The following is a 20,079-nucleotide window of genomic DNA, read 5'->3' as shown; positions in this document are numbered from 1 at the left end:
CTTTCATGGTCGAATTGCTGCAAAGAAACCACTACTAAAGGACACCAATAAGAAGAAGACACTTGCTTGGGCCAAGAAATATGAACAATGGACATTAGACCGGTGGAAATTGTAAGACGCAGAGTAGGGGAACGGATGATCTCTACATGTGTGGTTCCCACCGTGAAGCATGGAGGAGGAGGTGTGGGGGTGCTTTGCTGGTGAAACTGTCTGTGATTTATTTAGAATTCAAGGCACACTTAACCAGCATGGCTACCACAGCATTCTGCAGCGATACGCCATCCCATCTGGTTTGCGCTTAGTGGGACTAGCATTTGTTTTTCAACAGGACAATGACCCAACACACCTCCAGGCTGTGTAAGGGCTATTTGACCAAGAAGGAGAGTGATGTAGTGCTGCATCAGATGACCTGGCCTCCACAATCACCCGACCTCAACCCAATTGAGATAGTTTGGGATGAGTTGGACCGCAGAGTGAAGGAAAAGCAGCCAACAAGTGCTCAGCATATGTAGGAACTCCTTCAAGACTGTTGGAAAAGCATTCCAGGTGAAGCTGGTTGAGAGAATGCCAAGAGTGTGCAAAGCTGTCATAAAGGAAGCGGGTGGCTACTTTGAAGAATCTCAAATACTACTTGATTCCATATGTGTTATTTCATTGTTTTGATGTCTTCACTATTATTCTACAATGTAGAAAATAGTAAAAATAAAGAAAAACCCTTGAATGAGTAGGTGTGTCCAAACTTTTTACTGGTACAGTAAGTGTGTGACATTTAATCCTGTTCATGTACAAATGGCCCTTTTCTTTCACATTCCTTTAGGATGGTAGGTAGTGGAAAGGTTAGAGCGGGGCAAATCCTCAGGTCCGACAGGAGAATATGGTGGCAGTGAGCCGGTGATGGTTTCTGGCATCAATCTCCTAGATGCCGTCCTCTGCCGTTGTGCCCTTGAGTAAGGTATGTAATTCCTTTTTCTCCAGGGATGCTGCACTGCTAACATGATTGGGCTCAACTCCATTTTTATTCATTCCATTCGAGAACAGAGTTCAATACAATAATTGAATAAAAAAATGGCATTAAAAGTCCTCATAAAAAAATCAATGCCACTTTTTGATCATGGAAAAGGAATTTCAAAGGAATCTCCTGAACTGACTACAGTGAAATGGAAACAACCCCACAACCAGAAAAGCAAATGACCCAACAAGAAGAACACCAACACCAACATTTTCCATCATTTTCCATCCTGGCCTCTCTCATTGGTGGAGATAATCCATAGTGCCGTTTCCATGGCGAGGTAGGAAGAGAGGGATGGAGGAGGGGAGGTGAGGGTGGGGGGTACTCTTTGGTCGTTGGCATTTGCATGCAGAGGGGGTGATGGTAAGCCCCATCTGTCCACCGGAACGCTTCCTAATTTATGTTAGCTGTTGTTGTCGTTGTTGTCACTGCTCTCCACATCCAACATCCCTTCCCATCTCTCTCTCCTTCTCTCTCTCCTCAGTGGTAGTGACAGCAAAGTAGCTCTGGCACTAAAAGAGCAATCCATCATCCGTTTAGAGCTCCACTTTGACACCATGAGCAGAACAGTGTGTGTGTTAACACTGGGAAGATTAAAAACTAAGGGGCCTCAGGTGATTGGTGATCGCTAGAGAAATAGGAGACATCTGATGACAAATACAAATAGACTCCCACATCTGATACTGTCAAAAACAGAAAAGTAGTGGTCAAGGCTTAGCATGGACTACTATATGTTTGTAACCATTTCTGTAGCCTGATCCCAAATCTGTGTCATTTCAGCTCCTTGTATGCCAAAGGAGTGGCAAGCAGTGGAATGATGGTACAAACAGACTGGTACCAAGGCTACCATTTCTGCAGTTACCATGCATGAACCATCATTGCAGGTCGGATGTTTTATAAAGGGAAATGACTGGTTTGTTGTGATGGAGAAGAAAGATTTTGGCAGAACTTGTCAGGGATGTGTCTCATTAACTATTACAATGTGATGGTCATTGTATTGAACAGTGTGTCATCGAAACATGCTCAAGGCATGACCGCACATCATTAAAATGTTTTTAAAGAGTATCTGTTGCTTTTTTCCAGTGAGAAGGAGACTTCAGCTTAAACAACAGAGACTAAGGGCTCAATTCAATACGTATCGCGACAGTTCAGCACTATAGCGAGATTGAAATTGAAGGACAATGTTCCCGCGTTTGCGGAGACTCCATTCACAGTAAACGCTGCATTCGGAAAGTATTCAGACCCCTTGACTTTTCCACATTTAGTTCCATTGCAGCCTTATTCTAAAATGGATTACACTTATTTCCCCCCCCCCCCCTCATCAATCTACACACAATACCGCATAATGACAAAGGAAAAACAGGTTTTTAGAAATTTTTGCACATTTATTAAAAATAAAAAACTTAAATATCACATTTACATAAGTATTCAGACCCTTTACTCAGTACTTTGTTGAAGCCCATTTGGTAGCGATTACAGCCTTGAGTCTTCTTGGGTATGACACTACAAGCTTGGCACACCTGTATTTGGGGAGTTTCTCACGTTCTTCTCTGCAGATCCTCTCAAGCTCTGTCAGGTTGGATGGGGAGCGTCGCTGCACAGCTATTTTCAGGTCACCAGAGATGTTCGATCGTGTTCTAGTCAGGGCTCTGGCTGGGGCAATCAAGGACATTCAGAGACTTGTCCCGAAGCCACTCCAGTGTTGTCTTGGCTGTGTGCTTAGGGTCGTTGTCCTGTTGGAAGGTGAACCTTCGCCCCAGTCCACGGTCCTGAGCGCTCTGGAGCAGGTTTTCATCAAGGATCTCTCTGTACTTTGCTCCATTCATCTTTTCCTCAATCCTGACTAGTCTCCCAATATCTGCCGCTGAAAAACATCCCCACAGCATGATTCTGCCACCACCATGCTTCACCGTAGGGATGGTGACAGGTTTCCTCCAGATGTGACGCTTGGCATTCATGTCAAAGAGTTCAATCTTGGTTTCATCAGACCAGAGAATCTTGTTTCTCATGGTCTAAGAGTCCTTTGTGTGCCTTTGGCAATCTCCAAGCGGGTTGTCATGTGTCTTTTACTGAGGACTGGCTTCCGTCTAGCCACTCTACCATAAAGGCCTGATTGGTGGAGTGCTGCAGAGATGGTTGTCCTTCTGGAAGGTTCTCCCATCTCCACAGAGGTACTCTGGAGCTCTGACCGAGGCCCTTCTCCCCCGATTGCTCAGTTTGGCCGGGCGGCCAGCTCTAGGAAGAGTCTTGGTGGTTCCAAACTTCTTCCATTTAAGAATGATGGAGGCCACTGTGTTCTTGGGGACCTTCAATGCTGCAGACATTTTTTGGTACCCTTCCCCAGATCTGTGCTTCGACACAATCGTTTCTCTGAGCTCTACAGACAATTCCTTCGACCTCATGGCTTGGTTTTTGCTCTGACATGCACCGTCAGCTATGGGATCTTACATACAGTACCAGTCAAAGGTTTAGACACACCTACTCATTCCAGGGTTTTTCTTTATTGTTACTATTTTCTACATTGTAGAATAATAGTGAAGACGTCAAAAATATATTTATATTTGAGGGTCTTTAAAGTAGCCACCCTTTGTCTTGATGATTGCCAAGAGTGTCCAAAGCTTTCTCTCAACCAGCTTCACCTGGAATGCTTTTCCAAAATGTGCAGACGTGCAGTTGCAAACCGTAGTCTGGCTTTTTTTATGGCGGTTTTGGAACAGTGGCTTCTTCCTTGCTGAGCGGCCTTTCAGGTCATGTCGATATAGGACTCGTTTTACTGTGGATATAGATACTTTTGTACCCGTTTCCTCCAGCATCTTCACAAGGTCCTTTGCTGTTGTTCTGGGATTGATTTGCACTTTTTGCACCAAAGTACGTTCATCTCTAGGAGACAGAACACGTCTCCTTCCTGAACGGTATGACAGCTGCGTGGTCCCATGGTGTTTATACTTGCGTACTATTGTTTGTACAGGTGAACGTGGTACCTTCATGCATTTGGAAATTGCTCCCAAGGATGAACCAGACTTGTGGAGGTCTTGGATGATTTATTTTGATTTTCCCATGATGTCAAGCAAAGAGGCACCGAGTTTGAAGGTAGGCCTTGAAATACATCCACAGGTACACCTCCAATTGACTCAAATTATGTCAATTAGCCTATCAGAAGCTTCTAAAGCCATGACATAATTTTCTTGAATTTTCCAAGCTGTTTAAAGGCACAGTCAACTTAGTGTATGTAAACTTCTGACCCACTGGAATTGTGATACACAAAACAAACCTGTCTCACGACTGTCTAAACCCAGCTCACGTTCCCTATTAGTGAAATAATCTGTCTGTAAACAATTGTTGGAAAAATGACTTGTGTCATGTACAAAGTAGATGTCCTAACCGACTTGCCAAAACTATAGTTTGTTAACAAGAAATTTGCGGAGTGATTGAAAGACGAGTTTTAATGACTCCAACCTAAAGTGTATGTAAACTTCCGACTTCAACTGTATATACTGTATTCTATTCTACTGCATTTAGTCAATGCCACTCCGACATTGCTCGTACTAATATTCATATATTTCTCAATTCCATTCTTTTACTTTTAGAGTTGTGTGTATTGTTGTGAATTGTTAGATACTACTGCACTGCTGGAGCTAGGAACACAAGCATTTCTCTACGCCCGCAATAACAGCTTCTAAATATGTGTATGTGAGCAGTGGTGGAAAAAGTACCCAACTGTCATACTTGAGTGAAAGTAAAGATACCTTCATAGAAAATGACTCAAGTAAAAGTGAAAGTCACCCAGTCACTATTACTTGAGTAAAAGTCTAAAAGTATTTGGTTTTAAATATACTTAAGTATCAAAAGTAAAAGTATGAATAATTTCAAATTCCTTAAAGTAAACCAGACGGCACAATTTTTATTGTATTTTTTATTACGGATAGCCAGGGGCACGCTCCAACCCTCAGACATAATTTACAAACCAAGCATTTGTTTAGTGAGTCCGCCAGATCAGAGGCAGTAGGAATGACCAGGGATGTTCTCTTGATAAGTGTGGATTAGACCATTTTCCTGTCCTGCTAAGCATTCAAAATGTAACAAGCACTTTTGGGTGTCAGGGAAAATCTATGGAGTAAAAAGTACATAATTTTCTTTAGGAATGTAGTGAAGTAAAAGTATAAAGTTGTCAAAAATATAAATAGTAAAGTAAAGTACAGATACCAAAGAAAACGACTTTCAAGTATTTTTACTTAAGTAATTTACATTCCTGTACGTGACCAATGTCATGTGATTTGATTTAGAAAGCTGAGGCTGAATAGGTAGACCTTTGAAGGCAGAAGGATGTGCATATTTCACAGAAAATAAAGAAATGAAAACAGATGATAAAAGAAAACAGATTTATAAACAGCCCAATCATAAGAACCCTACCCATTAGTCAGTGTAACTGTAGGAGAGATGGTATTCTATTCAATGTCTTCATTATTCACATTCTTGTCTGGAGTAGTTCTTCATTGTGATGGCGCCATCTACTGGATGTGGTCTCTACACAACTTTGGGGCTGCTGCAGTGCAATTTTCTACTCATCTCACAGAAATGTGCACTTGCTAACCCTACCGCAATGATTGGTAAGGCATTGGATTGGCATGTTAGAGCAAGGGAGTTTCTTACCCCAGTCCATTTGCTGACACATGCCAGATCTTCCAACGCCTGGATGGGTATTTTAAGTATCAGGTAACCACATATGTTACAGCAACCTGTCAGTCGATGAAATGGCACGCAAGCATTGGTTATTGCGTGCAACGTCGGAGCAGGGGAAAGCAGCCAAAATCTTGGGGCACGTTCCTCTGCCATGCCAGATCTTACAACGGCTGGATAGGTATTTTACTTATCTAACCACATATGTTATAGCAATGGTTGAGTTCGTTCGACGTGGCCTGGTGTCCCAGGTGGGCGGAGTTTGCTAATTTTAGACTATTCCATTGGTCTATAAGTGAAATCTCCATCCACCCGGGGCACTGGGCCATGCAAAACGAACTCAACCAATCTGTCAGTCTGACACAGTCGTGACGTGGCACTCTACCTTCTTGCTGTTGTCTGTGCCCAATAATGTTTGTACCATGTTTTGTGCTGCTACCATGCTTCCATATTGTGTTTCTACTATGTTGTTATGTGGTGTTGCTGCCATGCTGTGTTATCATGTGGTGTTGCTACCATGTTGTCTTAGGTCTCTCTTTATGTCGTGTGTTTTGTCCTATATTTTTAATTCCCCATAGGAGGCTTTTTGCCTTTTGGTAGGCCATCATTGTAAATAAGAATTTGTTCTTAACTGGCTTGCCTAGTTAAAGGTTAAATAAATAAAGCAGGTGAACACAACCTAAAACTGACACTAACCTTAACCAAATCCTAACCCAACTTTAAACTATTCAGAAATTAAATATGGGTTTGCCCTTCAGCCATGTCCACTTAGTCTTCCTCTATGCTTGGACAGATAAAAAGCAATTGGCAAAATACTTGGAAACAAATACTAGGCAAGTTTGACTGTTGAATAAATATGAAGGCTTACAAGTGGCAACAATTCCATATAAAAAAAAAAGTTTAAACGTTATGCATAAATGAGCTAAAATCCACCCTCCAAATTAAATTATCACTAAATTTTTCAAGACTCAGTCATATTTTTTTGCAGGTGACTCATTCTATGGTTTTGGATTTAGCCATTTACATGGTCAGTTTTGTGAATTGATTGCTGAAATATTCCATAGCCAACCTTACATCACATTTCTATGTGGAAGTGGGCCATTTGCAATGATTGTACCTAAAGTGTCTTGTATAATTGATTTGAACACAGATGGATTGACTTATAGAGTACAGGAGACAAAATGCTATCAAAGTTATGCCTTTAATAGAGATTTGGTTCAAAAGCTGGAATTTGACAGCTTGAGAAGGCCACAGTTAAAAGGGACAGACAAGACAAACAGGACACTGAAAAATGTCAGTAAGGCATGTGAAGTACACATGACACATCTTTACGCCAGCTCCTCCTCTCCTTCCTCCTCAAACTCTCCCTCCTCCTCGGCGGTGGCGTCCTGGTACTGCTGGTACTCAGACACCAGGTCATTCATGTTGCTCTCAGCCTCAGTGAACTCCATCTCGTCCATACCCTCCCCGGTGTACCAATGGAGGAAGGCCTTACGGCGGAACATGGCGGTGAACTGCTCGGAGATGCGCTTAAACAGCTCCTGGATGGCCGTGCTGTTGCCGATGAAGGTGGCGGCCATCTTGAGGCCGCGGGGAGGAATGTCGCAGACAGCGGTCTTGACGTTGTTGGGGATCCATTCCACAAAGTAGCTGCTGTTCTTGTTCTGGACGTTCAGCATCTGCTCGTCCACCTCCTTCATGGACATGCGGCCCCTGAACACTGCAGCTACGGTGAGGTAACGGCCGTGACGTGGGTCGCAAGCTGCCATCATGTTCTTGGCATCGAACATCTGCTGGGTGAGCTCGGGCACAGTGAGGGCCCTGTACTGCTGGCTCCCCCTGCTGGTCAGGGGGGCGAAGCCCGGCATGAAGAAGTGGAGACGGGGGAAGGGCACCATGTTGACAGCCAGTTTACGGAGGTCAGCGTTGAGCTGGCCAGGGAAGCGCAAGCAAGTGGTGACCCCGCTCATGGTGGCTGACACCAGGTGGTTGAGGTCGCCATAGGTGGGCGTGGTAAGTTTAAGGGTACGGAAGCAGATGTCATACAGAGCCTCGTTGTCAATACAGTAGGTCTCGTCGGTGTTCTCTACTAGCTGGTGGACTGACAGGGTGGCATTGTAGGGCTCCACCACAGTGTCTGATACTTTGGGCGAGGGCACCACACTGAATGTGTTCATGATACGGTCGGGGTACTCCTCGCGGATTTTGCTGATGAGCAGGGTGCCCATGCCCGAGCCTGTGCCCCCGCCCAGGGAGTGGGTGAGCTGGAAACCCTGTAGACAGTCACAGCTCTCTGCCTCTTTCCTCACCACATCCAAAACAGAGTCCACCAGCTCTGCGCCCTCTGTGTAGTGGCCCTTGGCCCAGTTGTTTCCAGCTCCACTTTGGCCTGCAGACAAACAAAAGGGACCAGGTCTTTTGACAACATATAGTAATGCCCCAAATGAATACAATATCCATTGTAGCAATATTAAGACGCTTCTTCCTTAGGATGTAGTCAGTAGTATTCATGAATACAAGTTGTTGGATCAAATATCATTCTCAAAATCTCAAAAGCAGAAAGCCAGGGCTCACCGAAGACGAAGTTGTCTGGTCGGAAGATCTGTCCAAAGGGACCCGACCTCACAGAGTCCATTGTACCAGGCTCCAAGTCCACTAACACCGCACGGGGGACATACTTGCCTCCTGCAAAGCAAAAGAGAAACATTTGAGGCATTGCATTGCCCACGAAACCATGAACGACCACCAAATGCATTGGTCACTAATTTTCTAATCAAGTTCAACCAGTGGTGTTACGTGCGGGAGCTCAATTATTATATAAAAAAAAAAATCATAATTTCTCAAAGTTTGTACCGACAGATTTAATATCATTATCGAATATGCATAAAATTATTTATAATTATTCACGTTTTACCAGGAAAATGTCCAAACGGCATCTGCATGCTAATCATTTGATCACAAATAGTTTAATGGGAATATGCAATTAGATCTTCTTGAAATACTGTTTCGTGAGCAAATTAGAGTATATGGTATTAAACTATTACCCTTTCTTGTATTTTGTTTCAATCAAAGCATAGGCAGGGCCAGATTAATGCAGGGGCTTACTGGTGCTGAAGCACCTGGGCCCAGGCCTGTGGGGGACCCAAGAGGCAGCAAAAGGTTTTTCCTAAATAAGGAAATTATATATATATATATATACACACACACTATACATTTAGTACTTTTATTTACTGCAACCGCCAACCACAGGAGTACTCAGGAGCCCGCTCTCAATTAGCTAATCATCAAATAGGGGAGGAGATGAAGTAGGGGCCCACATGGGTAACTGGGGGGCCCTGCCTTGATTGGGTAACTGATTAATAAAAAATAAACTGCATAATAAATAAATATGACTGTTCAATTGTGTGAGTCAGGGTCTGGGCCCATGTCCAGCCCCTGACTCACACTATTTTTGTCACTTGTTGCTGCAGTTTGGCAACGCACTCAGCAAGTTGGTTAACTCTAAACTGCTATACATATTTGGTTTGTTGTAGTTCATGGAAAATTTGTGTTAATTTAGTATAATTTATTTAGAATGTATGCATGTATATATATTTTTATCCAATCACAGGAGCCCGCTCGCAATGTTCAAAATACACCAGAGAGCATAATTTAGCCACAGAAGGGTCAATAGTAAAAAAAATGAAATAACTGGATAAAGTTTTAGCACAAGCAGGTAACTGCCAAAATAAAGGAAACACCAACATAAAATGTCTTAAAAGGGTGTTAGGCCACCACGAGCTGCCAGAACAGCTTAAATGAACTTGGGCATAGATTCTACAAGTGTACCTAAACCATGCCAGGTAAATGCACCCCACACCATAACTCACACTTTTTATCCCTCGTTTACTCAAGTGTTTCCTTTATTTTGGTAGTTACATGTATGCCTACAGCCGGGAAGGTCAGGATTTTGGGCAGCATGCGTGCCAAACATACAGCTTGTTTGCATTGTGGCCATAGACATAATCCATAGAAGGGTTTTGCAACCTCTTACCATGGCAATTTGACTTTTAAACTCATGGGTACACAAGCAATGGCTGCCAGTCCTGATTTGAATGGGAACTGCCATCTATGGATTAAATTATGGTTGTTTGAGGCTGTAGGTTTGCCTTTTGCAGAATTCAAAATACAATTGCGGGAAAAATATACAGTTTGGAAAGCAAATGTCTACTGCTGAAAAGGGAAGACGAATCTGCCTGTAGAACCAATAGGGGGAAAAAAGAAAATATTTTGCAAACAGCACTGTTTTTCAAAGTAGCTCATCTTGAGACACGCTCGACTTGGCAATAGCCTATCGGCCATCTCCGTGTGTAGCCTATGGCTTTATCTTCATCAGGTGAGTCTGAGTCAGTGTGCCACTGGACATTTTATTGAGTTAGAGACATACTGTTAGAGACAGATGTAATGTACATGAGGTAGAATTGCATGAAATTATTTTTTCTCAGACACCTGCCAAAAAGAAATCCCCCTGTAGCCTATACCACATCGCAAATGTTATTATGGCTTTATTATAAAGGAACTTTTTCTTAAACAGTAAATTTCGCACCCTTTCGAATAGCATTTTGGTGCACGGATTTCTTTACAGGAAATTATGTACTGGAAGGGGGGGGGGGGTCTATAAAACTATAAATCCTTGGGGCCTAGGATTTCTTCATCTGTACCTGAGCATTGGCTAGATCCTGCCTACTGGTGCAAGCTGTTGAGTTTCGGCAATGCAGCTTCAGCGAGCTAACCATCCTAAAAGCACACAAGAAATGACTGAGGAGGAGTTCTTGGTGTAACAGTAAAATAGGCCTACTGTGCTATATGCTGTTATGTTTGGTTCTGTTATGTAAAATAGGAAGTAGTGGAAAAAGTAACCAATTATCATACTTTAGTAAAAGTAAAGATAACTTCATAGAAAATGACTCAAGTAAAAGACACCCAGTAAAATACTACTTGAGTAAGAGTCTAAAAGTATTTGTTTTTAAATATAATTAAGTATCAAAAGTAAATGTAATTTCTAAAATATACTTAAATATCAAAAGTATAAATAATTTAAAATGTATTATATTAAGCAAACCAGAGCCTCATTTTCTTTACAGATAGCCAGGGGTACACTGCAACACTAAGATATCATTTACAAACCAAGCATGTGCTTAGTGAGTCCGCCGGATCAGAGGCAGTAGGGACGACCAAGGATGTTCTCTTGATAGGCTCTCCAGAGGATGGTGGTGCGGTCTGCACAACGCATCACCGGGGTCAAGCTACCTTCCCTCCATGACACCTACAGCACCCGATGTCACAGGAAGGCCAAAAAGATCCTCAAGGACATCAACCACCTGAGCCACTGCCTGTTCACACCGCTACCATCCAGAAGGCGAGGTCAGTACAGGTGTATCAAAGCCAGACCGAGAGACTGAAAAACAGCTTTCTCTCAAGGGCATCAGACTGCTAAACAGCAATCACTAACTCAGAGAAGCTGCTGTCTACATTGAGACCCAATCACCTGCCACTTTAATAAATGGATCAATAGTCACTTTATACAATGCACTCTAAATAATGTTTACATATCTTACATTACTCATATTACATGTATATACTGTATTTTATACCATCTATTGCACCTTGCCTATGCCGCTCGGCCATCGCTCATCCATATACTTACATGTACATATTCTCATTCACCCCTTTAGATGTGTGTATTAGGTAGTTGTTAGATATTACTGCACTGTCTGAACTAGAAGCACAAGCATTACGCTACACTCCATTAACATCTGCTAACCATGTGTATGTGACAAATAAAATTTGATAAGTGCACGAATTGAACCATTTTCCTGTCCTGCTAAGCATTCAAAATGTAACAAGTACTTTTGGGTGTCAAGGAAAATGTATGGAGTAAAAAGTACATAATTTTCTTTAGGAATGTAGTGAAGTAAAAGTTGTAAAAAATATAAATAGTAAAGTACAGATACCAAAAAAAACTACTTAAGTAGTACTTTCAAGTATTTTTACACCACTGAAAATGGGCCTACTAATCATTATGCGATCTTACAAGACACTCGGAGAGCGTCGTACATGAGTCCCAAGTCCATAACAAACTGTTGAGGACAACCCCTCGTAGTTCTGTCTGTGGGGTTCTTATTAGGTGGGATATGGTCCGCTCAAAGTGTGCGCAGAGCGCTTCGAAGTTGGACCAGGAAAGAGCTCGCCACCCAGCGCGTTCCCATACGCGGCCTAGTTTTGGGTATTTTTGTGGTAATTTAGTATTATAACGATCCTGGGTTTATAAGACGGATATCGACTCTACCGCCTGAGCATGCTTTTGCGGCACAGTCGATAGCGCGCTAGACTTCGGGCTAACCCTCGACCTGCTCCCTGCCTGTTTCATTACAGTATAATATATTTATTATTTATCAGAATACATTTTCCAAAAATATTTTTACCAGCTCCGTGTAGGCCCCTATTCTCAAATTGAAAAAATGTGATCTAGCAGCACTACAACCCTATTTTGTTTAAATGACTAGAGAATATATAGAACTAGCAGGCTAATAGAGGACCTACCCGTGGCTTCATTGTAATACACATTAATTCTCTCCAGCTGAAGGTCACTGTCCCCATGGTATGTGCCAGTGGGGTCGATGCCATGTTCGTCACTAATCACTTCCCAGAACTAGAGGAAAGAAATGGAACAGGTGTTATCTCCAACTCACGTCTCATAGCCATCCCAAAAGATATGCCAGCGAAGCAATTTGCAGGGAATGAATCAAATACAGAGCAATTACAATACAGAAAACGTGGGTATGTAGCCTAATAGTAGTAGCCTAGCTAGATAATTTATTTATAACTAACATTAGATAGATAAATTACAGAAATGCAAGGCAGGGATACGTTACTGAGCTTTAATGAAAGGTGAAATAGTCTGGAAAGTTGAACCAACCTTTGCTCCAATTTGGTTGCCGCACTGACCAGCCTGCAAATGCACAATTTCCCTCATTTTGAGTGAATTAATCAATTTTTAAAAACACAGGTGAAGTATAACTGCCGCTGTCGGAAACACTCTGAAACAAGAAAGAAGAATACGCGATTCAAAATCGGAGGACTGATTTATAATCAGTGGCAACGGAAGATTATGAATGCTATTGGTTTAAACACCCGTCAATCATAGTACAACTGTATTTCATTGGATAACAAAAGTTGATTCCTAGTTTTGATTGGCTCTCACGATATATTAACCTGTTGTCAATGGTTACAGAAATGGAAACATTAGAGAGTCGCTGGGATACTTTGGGCTAGGAACATAAAAGAGATCTCTTTATGTTCGGGACTTTGGGGATACTTTTGTATTCTTTGTAACTAGGAAAGCTTGCAGGTGGTATCATTGAATGCGAAGCTGGCCAACAAGGTTTATTGCTACACACAAAATGTAACCAAACAGCACTCAAGATTTACATTTTCATGTAAAAACATGTTACAAGTTTGATAAGGTTGCCTCCATTTCTTCACTTTTGAAACAATGCATTACATGAAACTAATGCTTGCTAGATAGTAATTTGCAAGTAGCACAGGTGCAAGTGGGTATAAAACTATAAGAAGGTCATAGCAATTCATCATGGGATATCTTTGAAAAGAAAATAGATTTTATGACTGGAATGACATTTAAATTGTGCCAGATATTATCTTTGTATTACCTGCAAATACATTGTGAAGTAAAAAATAGTAAAGGAGCTATAAAAAAAAGAAAGAATGCGTCATCAATAGGCTAAACTTATTGACATTAGTGGCTGCATTGATGAAATGAGAAGAGCAACAATAATGATTGAAAAATCATTCAAGTCCACTTGCATATATAATAATAATGATCATACATTTTATTTGTAATATGCTTTTGTTTTATTTCATATCAGAATTTCCCTAGTAGTTTTAAGACCAGTTATTTTCTATCATTCTCTAAACATTGCGTACAGGCTGCATCAAGTTAACACCCTCAAAGCACTTTGCTGCCATTGAGAGAGATAGAGCGAGATGTGAATAACACAATGGCAATATATCGCTAATAGTAGACCTGGAAAACATTAGATTAACAAAACGTGACTAAAATGTTCATCCTTAGGAAAGAACTGAGGGTTCCTGAGGCCAATGCTGTCCCTATATCCAGTGGAATGTGATTTAGGCTATGAAGTATTTGTTTTGTTTGGAGACAACTGATGGCGACCATGGTGATAGTCATGGTGATGACAGCTTTGGAGGAGGTTGTCCGTTGACTTTGGACAGAGTCCACCTGGCATAATAACTTGACATGCAGTATTGAAGTTCTTTACAACAACTTTCCATTTTGTGAGTGACAAATAAACTATGAATCATCGAGGTAGTTTAGTTTAACTGGAGAATGATTTTCTATGCCCACAGTCTATAAATGTTTAAGTAGTTTGTATGCAACTCAGACACATCAAGTTTATTAGATATACATTTGTAATTCAAGCGATGGAGATTTCCAGTGGATATGAATGACCTACAATACAGCTAAAGTACCCCATTATTTTTGTATTTTACCTTTATTTAACAAGGCAAGTCAGTTAAGAACAAATTCTTATTTACAATGACGGCCTAGGAACAGTGGGTTAACTGCCTTGTTCAGGGGAAGAACGACAGATTTTTACCTTGTCAGCTCAGGGATTCGATCCAGCATCCTTTCAGTTACTGGCCCAATGCTCTAACCACTAGGCTACCTGCCTAGTGATGCAGCTACCTGCAGGCTACGTGCTGCCTGCCTAGTATTAGCGATGCTTTGTCAAGATTGTCGTCGGGAGAAGGAGAAGAGGACCAAAGTGCAGCGTGATATCTATTCATAATACTTTTAATAAATATGAACACTCGAACAAAAACATCAAACCGACAAAAGAACAGTTCTGCAAGGTGCAACAAAACACTAAACAGAAAACAATCACCCACAACTCAAAGTGGGAAAACAGGCTACCTAAGTATGGTTCTCAATCAGAGACAACGATTGACAGCTGCCTCTGATTGGGAACCATACCAGGCCAAACACAATAGAAATAGAAAACATAGACATACAAACATAGAATGCCCACCCACATCACACCCCGACCAAACAAAAAATAGAAACATACAAAGCAATCTATGGTCAGGGCGTGACATGCTTGACCATCTCACATTTCTCTTCTTCCTATAGGTATTTACTTCCTATTTAAAAAGACACCTGTATGACCAAGGCTATGCTAACAAAGAGTGCAGGGATTGACCATTGTGATGAATTACAAGATTTAAGATTTCCAGTGCCTTTCATTTCATTATAATTATTATAATTATAATAATTATTATAATTTCATTGTAATTATGATATCACTGGATATCATAAGGTGAATGCACCAATTTGTAAGTCGCTCTGGATAAGAGCGTCTGCTAAATGACTTAAATGTAAATGTGATGCAGCTCCAGAATGCACACAGTAAAAGCACTTTAAAGGGGCGGAGGAGAACATTTTCCAAAACGAGGACATGGGAATATTTACTTGCCGTCCTTTGTTTCTATTCCAGGATGTTTCTATTGTCCTCATTTAACCAGACTTTCTTTGAGTCACCACTTTTTGTTGATGTTTAACCCATATTTTACCAGGGTTTTTATTATGAATAAATACATAAATTCACCACTACAGAAGGTCAGTGAGTTGAACACAGTTGAATTCAGTAGCTTGGCTTAAACCTCACTACTGAATGTTGTGGTGGTAGAAAAAATTGGCAAGACTGCAACAGGACTGTACCTTCTATATTAATCTTCACACCATATGTATGGGTACCTCATTTCATTGGTGAGAACAATACTGCCTTTATAAAGCACTTTAAAATGTAATAGAGAGGATTGAAGGGCCTTCGCTCCACTAGGAGTTGAAAATTAATACATTAAGTATATAACTCTTTGTACTTAAGTCTCAAAGTACTTTAAACCGTATCCAGCACAATACTACATAAGGAGAACCTTCCTGAAAGTGATTACTATTTAGTGTGGCATACTTCACATTTCACTGGCCTGAGACTTTCAACGACAACCCTTGTTGGAGTACTGGTGCACTAGTGATTTCTAAGCAAATAATTATCCCAGATACTGGACTACCGGACAACTGCTGAGCACTCTAGTACAAAATGGCTGCTAATCACCAAGTTGGCTGCTATACACATTGGAGGTGGATGGGGTGAGTGACCCACACAATGTAAATCAGTGGTTCCCAACCAGGGGTACTAGGACCTCTGGGGGTACTTGGCCTATGCACAGAGGGTACTTGAGAAGACTCATGAGACCATAGGCCTACTGGTAGAATGGACTTGAGGGCATACTTCAGGGGTACACCGGGCAGAGCAAAATTCAGTTGGTGGTACAGTAACCGAAAAAGGTTGGGAACCACTGCTGTAAAGTACTTGTAGAGGTGAAAACGTTGAAGACATTTAAATAGAATCCCTTACTATCACAATGACTAGAACCTGAACCACCCCTTCAGACAATCCCCTCTTTCCCCAACACAGTTTTATTGAGCTAAGGATCCATACCACTATTAGCTGGTGAGATAATTGTCAACGCAGAGAGATCCCCTAGGCAACCCCCGGAGGTCCCAGTGCTGTGTTGTACATGTCGGTTCTGCTGTGTCATTTGGTTTCCCCTCAAGGCAGAAGCGTAGTGTGAGGCAGCACTTACATTATTCAGAGCTAACATGAGATGGGTGTGTGCGTGCTTGTGCGTGCGTGTGTGTGAGGGAGAGCAGGTGCGGAGGAGACCTGAGCAGGCGCATCACAGCATCAGATGAAAGAAGGGAAGAGAAACCTGTCCTGGCAAGAGGTAATAAAGTAATTGAAGGCATTATATGCCACATGTTCGCATGCTTGGATGGAAGTGAACTTGTCAACTCACCTGATATGGGTAGGGTTGTTGTCAACTCACCTGATATGGGTAGGGTTGTTGTCAACTCATCTGATATGGGTAGGGTTGTTGTCAATTCATCTGATATGGGTAGGGTTGTTGTCAACTCATCTGATATGGGTAGGGTTGTTGTCAACTCATCTGATATGGGTAGGGTTGTTGTCAATTCATCTGATATGGGTAGGGTTGTTGTCAACTCATCTGATATGGGTAGATTGTTATCAACTCATCTGATATGGGTAGGGTTGTTGTCAACTCATCTGATATGGGTAGAGTTGTTGTCAACTCATCTGATATGGGTAGGGTTGTTGTCAACTCATCTGATATGGGTAGGGTTGTTTTCAACTCATCTGATAAGTGTAGGGTTGTTGTCAACTCATCTGATATGAGTATGATTGTTGTCAACTCATCTGATATGGGTAGGTTGTTGTCAACTCATCTGATAAGGGTAGGTTGTTGTCAACTCATCTGATATGGGTATGATTGTTGTCAACTCATCTGATATGGGTAGGTTGTTGTCAACTCATCTGATAAGGGTAGGGTTGTTGTCAACTCATCTGATGTGGGTAGGGTTGTTATCAACTCATCTGATATGGGTAGGATTGTTGTCAACTCATCTGATATGGGTAGCATTGTTGTCAACTCAACTGATAAGGGTAGGGTTGACAACCTGGTACAAGAGCTGCTGAAAGACAGTACACTTAGATTATCACGCACACGCACACACACACACACACACACCCACCCACGCCAACCTGAAGATAAGTAATTTAGCAGTAACTTCCCTGTAAATGTCTATTAATTGACTTGTCAGTTTACAGACAAAAACAAATTTATCCAGATTTTTTATGTTTCGAAGTTGACCATATTCATGTATAGTCATCCTCTTCAGGGATGGGTATGTTACTTTCTGAATGTAATCCGTCACTAGTTACCTGTCCAAAATTGTAATCAGTAATGTAACTTTTGGATTGCCCAAACTCAGTAACGTAATGATCTGATCACTTTCAGTTACTTTTGGATTACTTCCCTCATAAAAGGCATTAGACGAAGACAAAAAGGATCCATCAAACGCATTGGGTGTGTCATAGGGCTTGCTCAGGTGGAACAAACTTAAACTTGCTCCTTTTTACAAGAAAAAACAAATTTGCAAACATCCTTTCTGAATTTAAAAGCAATCCTAGGAGTAATCATCTACTTTTTCAAAAGTATCTCTAATCTGATTACAATATTTGCTGGTAACGTAATATATTACAGTTACAGTTTTTGTTGTAATCAGATTACATGTAACTGATTACATATAGCTGATTACATGTAATCAGTTACTCCCCAGCCCTCATCCTCTTGTATTATACTGTACATGTATTATCATGTATTATGTATTATCATGCAGACTTTTTAAACAAAGGACCAAAGAAGGGTCTCAAACGAAGATAATGTTACATTGAGGGTCTGAGACTAGGTCGGTAGAGTAGTCACAAGAGAGTGGCCTGCAGTGCAGACAATACTGCCAATGAGAAAGAGAGAGATAGAGAAAGAGACAAGCGGGAAACATTTGTTGAAATTACGTAATTGCAACATGAAACCGGTTGAAATGACATAATTATAATGTAATTTTTAACCAGTTTTTACCAGTTTTGCCCAGCAGGAGAGTGAGGGAGAGAGAAGGAGAGAGCGAACGTAAAAGAGAAGGGGAGAATGAGAGAAAGAGAGAGGTTATCAATAATGTAAGCCTAGAGTGCTTTACGCTGTCCAACTGGCTCCACCACCCAGTGTTTGTGTGTGTGTGTGCGTGTGTGTGTAGGGTTTTAAAGCTCACTGGTATCGGCTGTTTCCATAGAGTTGTTTTTGTTTTGTCAGTCAGAGGGGAGCTTTTGTTCCCGCCAAAGTAATTTCCTCTGGGGATCACCCACAATAGGGGAGAAAGAGAACAAGGTTGGAACACCTGCACGCACGTCAGCACACACACTCGCGCACATGCACACACATACCACTCTAGCACAACTTTTCTGACCATCATGTTCTAAGTACTCAATTGTTTTATACTTGAAAAGCTGTTTAGATTATCCATGGATATTCATTACAGCAAAGTCTCAGTGTTAGTTATGCAGCAGTCGAGATTTAAATGTGACTCTTTATCCTCCTGTTTTATTTCCTAATTAGTAAAGTGAGCTGCCTGGCATTCCACAGTGTTCGTTAAGGGTGAGATGTGTGTGTGTGTGCGAGCGCTGCTTGTGTGTGCTGTCTGTGAGTTAAACAAAAACACCCAACTGTCAAACTTACTTAACTCACGTTTAAAAAAAACTGTGCCCAATCCGGTTGCCCCTGAGCAGTCAGGGGAGGACCAATCATCACATTGCCCGCCAAGCTTGACTTACATTTCTGGCGGGCCAGATACAGAACACCTGGAGGCATTTTAGAGCGGGTCTCACCCTCGAATGGAAAAACATGTCTCACTGCTTACCTATTTAATAAGATGACCTAATGTTTTTGTCTGACTTCTATTTGGGTGGTAAAGCTAGAATAATATGCTTAGGCATTATGAACATTTTGGTCCAAAATGGGTCTAACAGGTCAAAGGAAAATATTATGTTATGTCCTGTTTTAATGTTCAAGACACATGTAATTGATATCAAATCATTGCTGCACTGTTCACATTGTTAGTTATGCAGAGAATTTAAGATTCAAATGTGCCTCTCTCTTTACCTTCCTTTTTTGTTTCCCAATCAGTAAAGTGAGCTGCCTGGTGTTTCACAGTGTTTGTTAGGGGGTGGTTTTTGTGAGTGAGTGTGAGTGTGTGAGTGTGTGTGTGTGTGTGTGTGTGTGTGTGTGTGTGTGTGTGTGTGTGTGTGTGTGTGTGTGTGTGTGTGTGTGTGTGTGTGTGTGTGTGTGTGTGTGTGTGTGTGTGTGTGTGTGTGTGTGTGCGTGCGTGCGTATAATATGAATAATATGCTTAGGTATTATTTGAAGCTGTTATAAGAATTTTGTTCCAAAATGGATTGGATATGTCAAAGGGAAATATTACGTTATATCCTGTTTTGATGTTCAACACACAATTGATACCCAAACCATTGGTACTGTTCACAGAATGTTTTTGGTTGGAATATTATTGACGAGTACCCATATATTTGGACAGATGTAGGTTTAAGGGAACAATTATTGACCTAAAACTTTCTGGGATTCGACAGTGTTGGCTGGCTAGCATCCCCCTCACCCCTCCCTTGGGAGGCAAGGCCTCTGGCCCACATCCTATCCCCTAACATACTCTTAGCTTGTTTTCTTCTCGTACCACTCTGTCGCCTCTCGCACGCACACAAACATGTATTGTGTAACATGGGGACTAAATAGACCGGCCTGATCACTAGAAATAGGCTCTGATTTCGGATGTTTGAAAAGGCTCCTGAGAACAGGGCTCATCGCAAAAATGTGAAACTATTGCCACTGGC

The 20,079-nt window shown here is 41.5% G+C and overlaps 1 protein-coding gene across 1 annotated transcript; it reads right to left on the bottom strand.

The window, feature by feature from the left end:
* Nucleotides 1-6,868: 6,868 nt before the first annotated feature.
* On the bottom strand, nt 6,869-12,791 carry LOC139544288 (tubulin beta-4B chain). The gene is made up of 4 exons (XM_071351235.1): nt 12,645-12,791; nt 12,269-12,377; nt 8,261-8,371; nt 6,869-8,075 (listed from the first exon to the last, which is right to left on the bottom strand). Exons 1-4 carry the CDS (start codon nt 12,699-12,701, stop codon nt 7,015-7,017), a joined length of 1,338 nt encoding a protein of 445 aa, XP_071207336.1. The 5' UTR covers nt 12,702-12,791; the 3' UTR covers nt 6,869-7,014.
* Nucleotides 12,792-20,079: the final 7,288 nt, after the last annotated feature.

This window comes from Salvelinus alpinus, chromosome 18, assembly GCF_045679555.1.
Source record: "Salvelinus alpinus chromosome 18, SLU_Salpinus.1, whole genome shotgun sequence".
NCBI lineage: Eukaryota > Metazoa > Chordata > Actinopteri > Salmoniformes > Salmonidae > Salvelinus > Salvelinus alpinus.
Note: the sequence above shows the minus strand (reverse complement) of the source record. Positions and strands in the feature narration are given on the sequence as shown.

Excerpts from the sequence above, each read along its gene's own strand:
- LOC139544288 (XM_071351235.1), bottom strand. The coding sequence starts at position 12,701 with ATGAGGGAAATTGTGCATTTGCAGGCTGGTCAGTGCGGCAACCAAATT. Across the intron at positions 12,378-12,644 it reads GCAACCAAATTGGAGCAAAG|TTCTGGGAAGTGATTAGTGA; the intron begins GTTGGTTCAACT and ends TCTTTCCTCTAG. Across the intron at positions 8,076-8,260 it reads ACCAGACAACTTCGTCTTCG|GCCAAAGTGGAGCTGGAAAC; the intron begins GTGAGCCCTGGC and ends GTTTGTCTGCAG.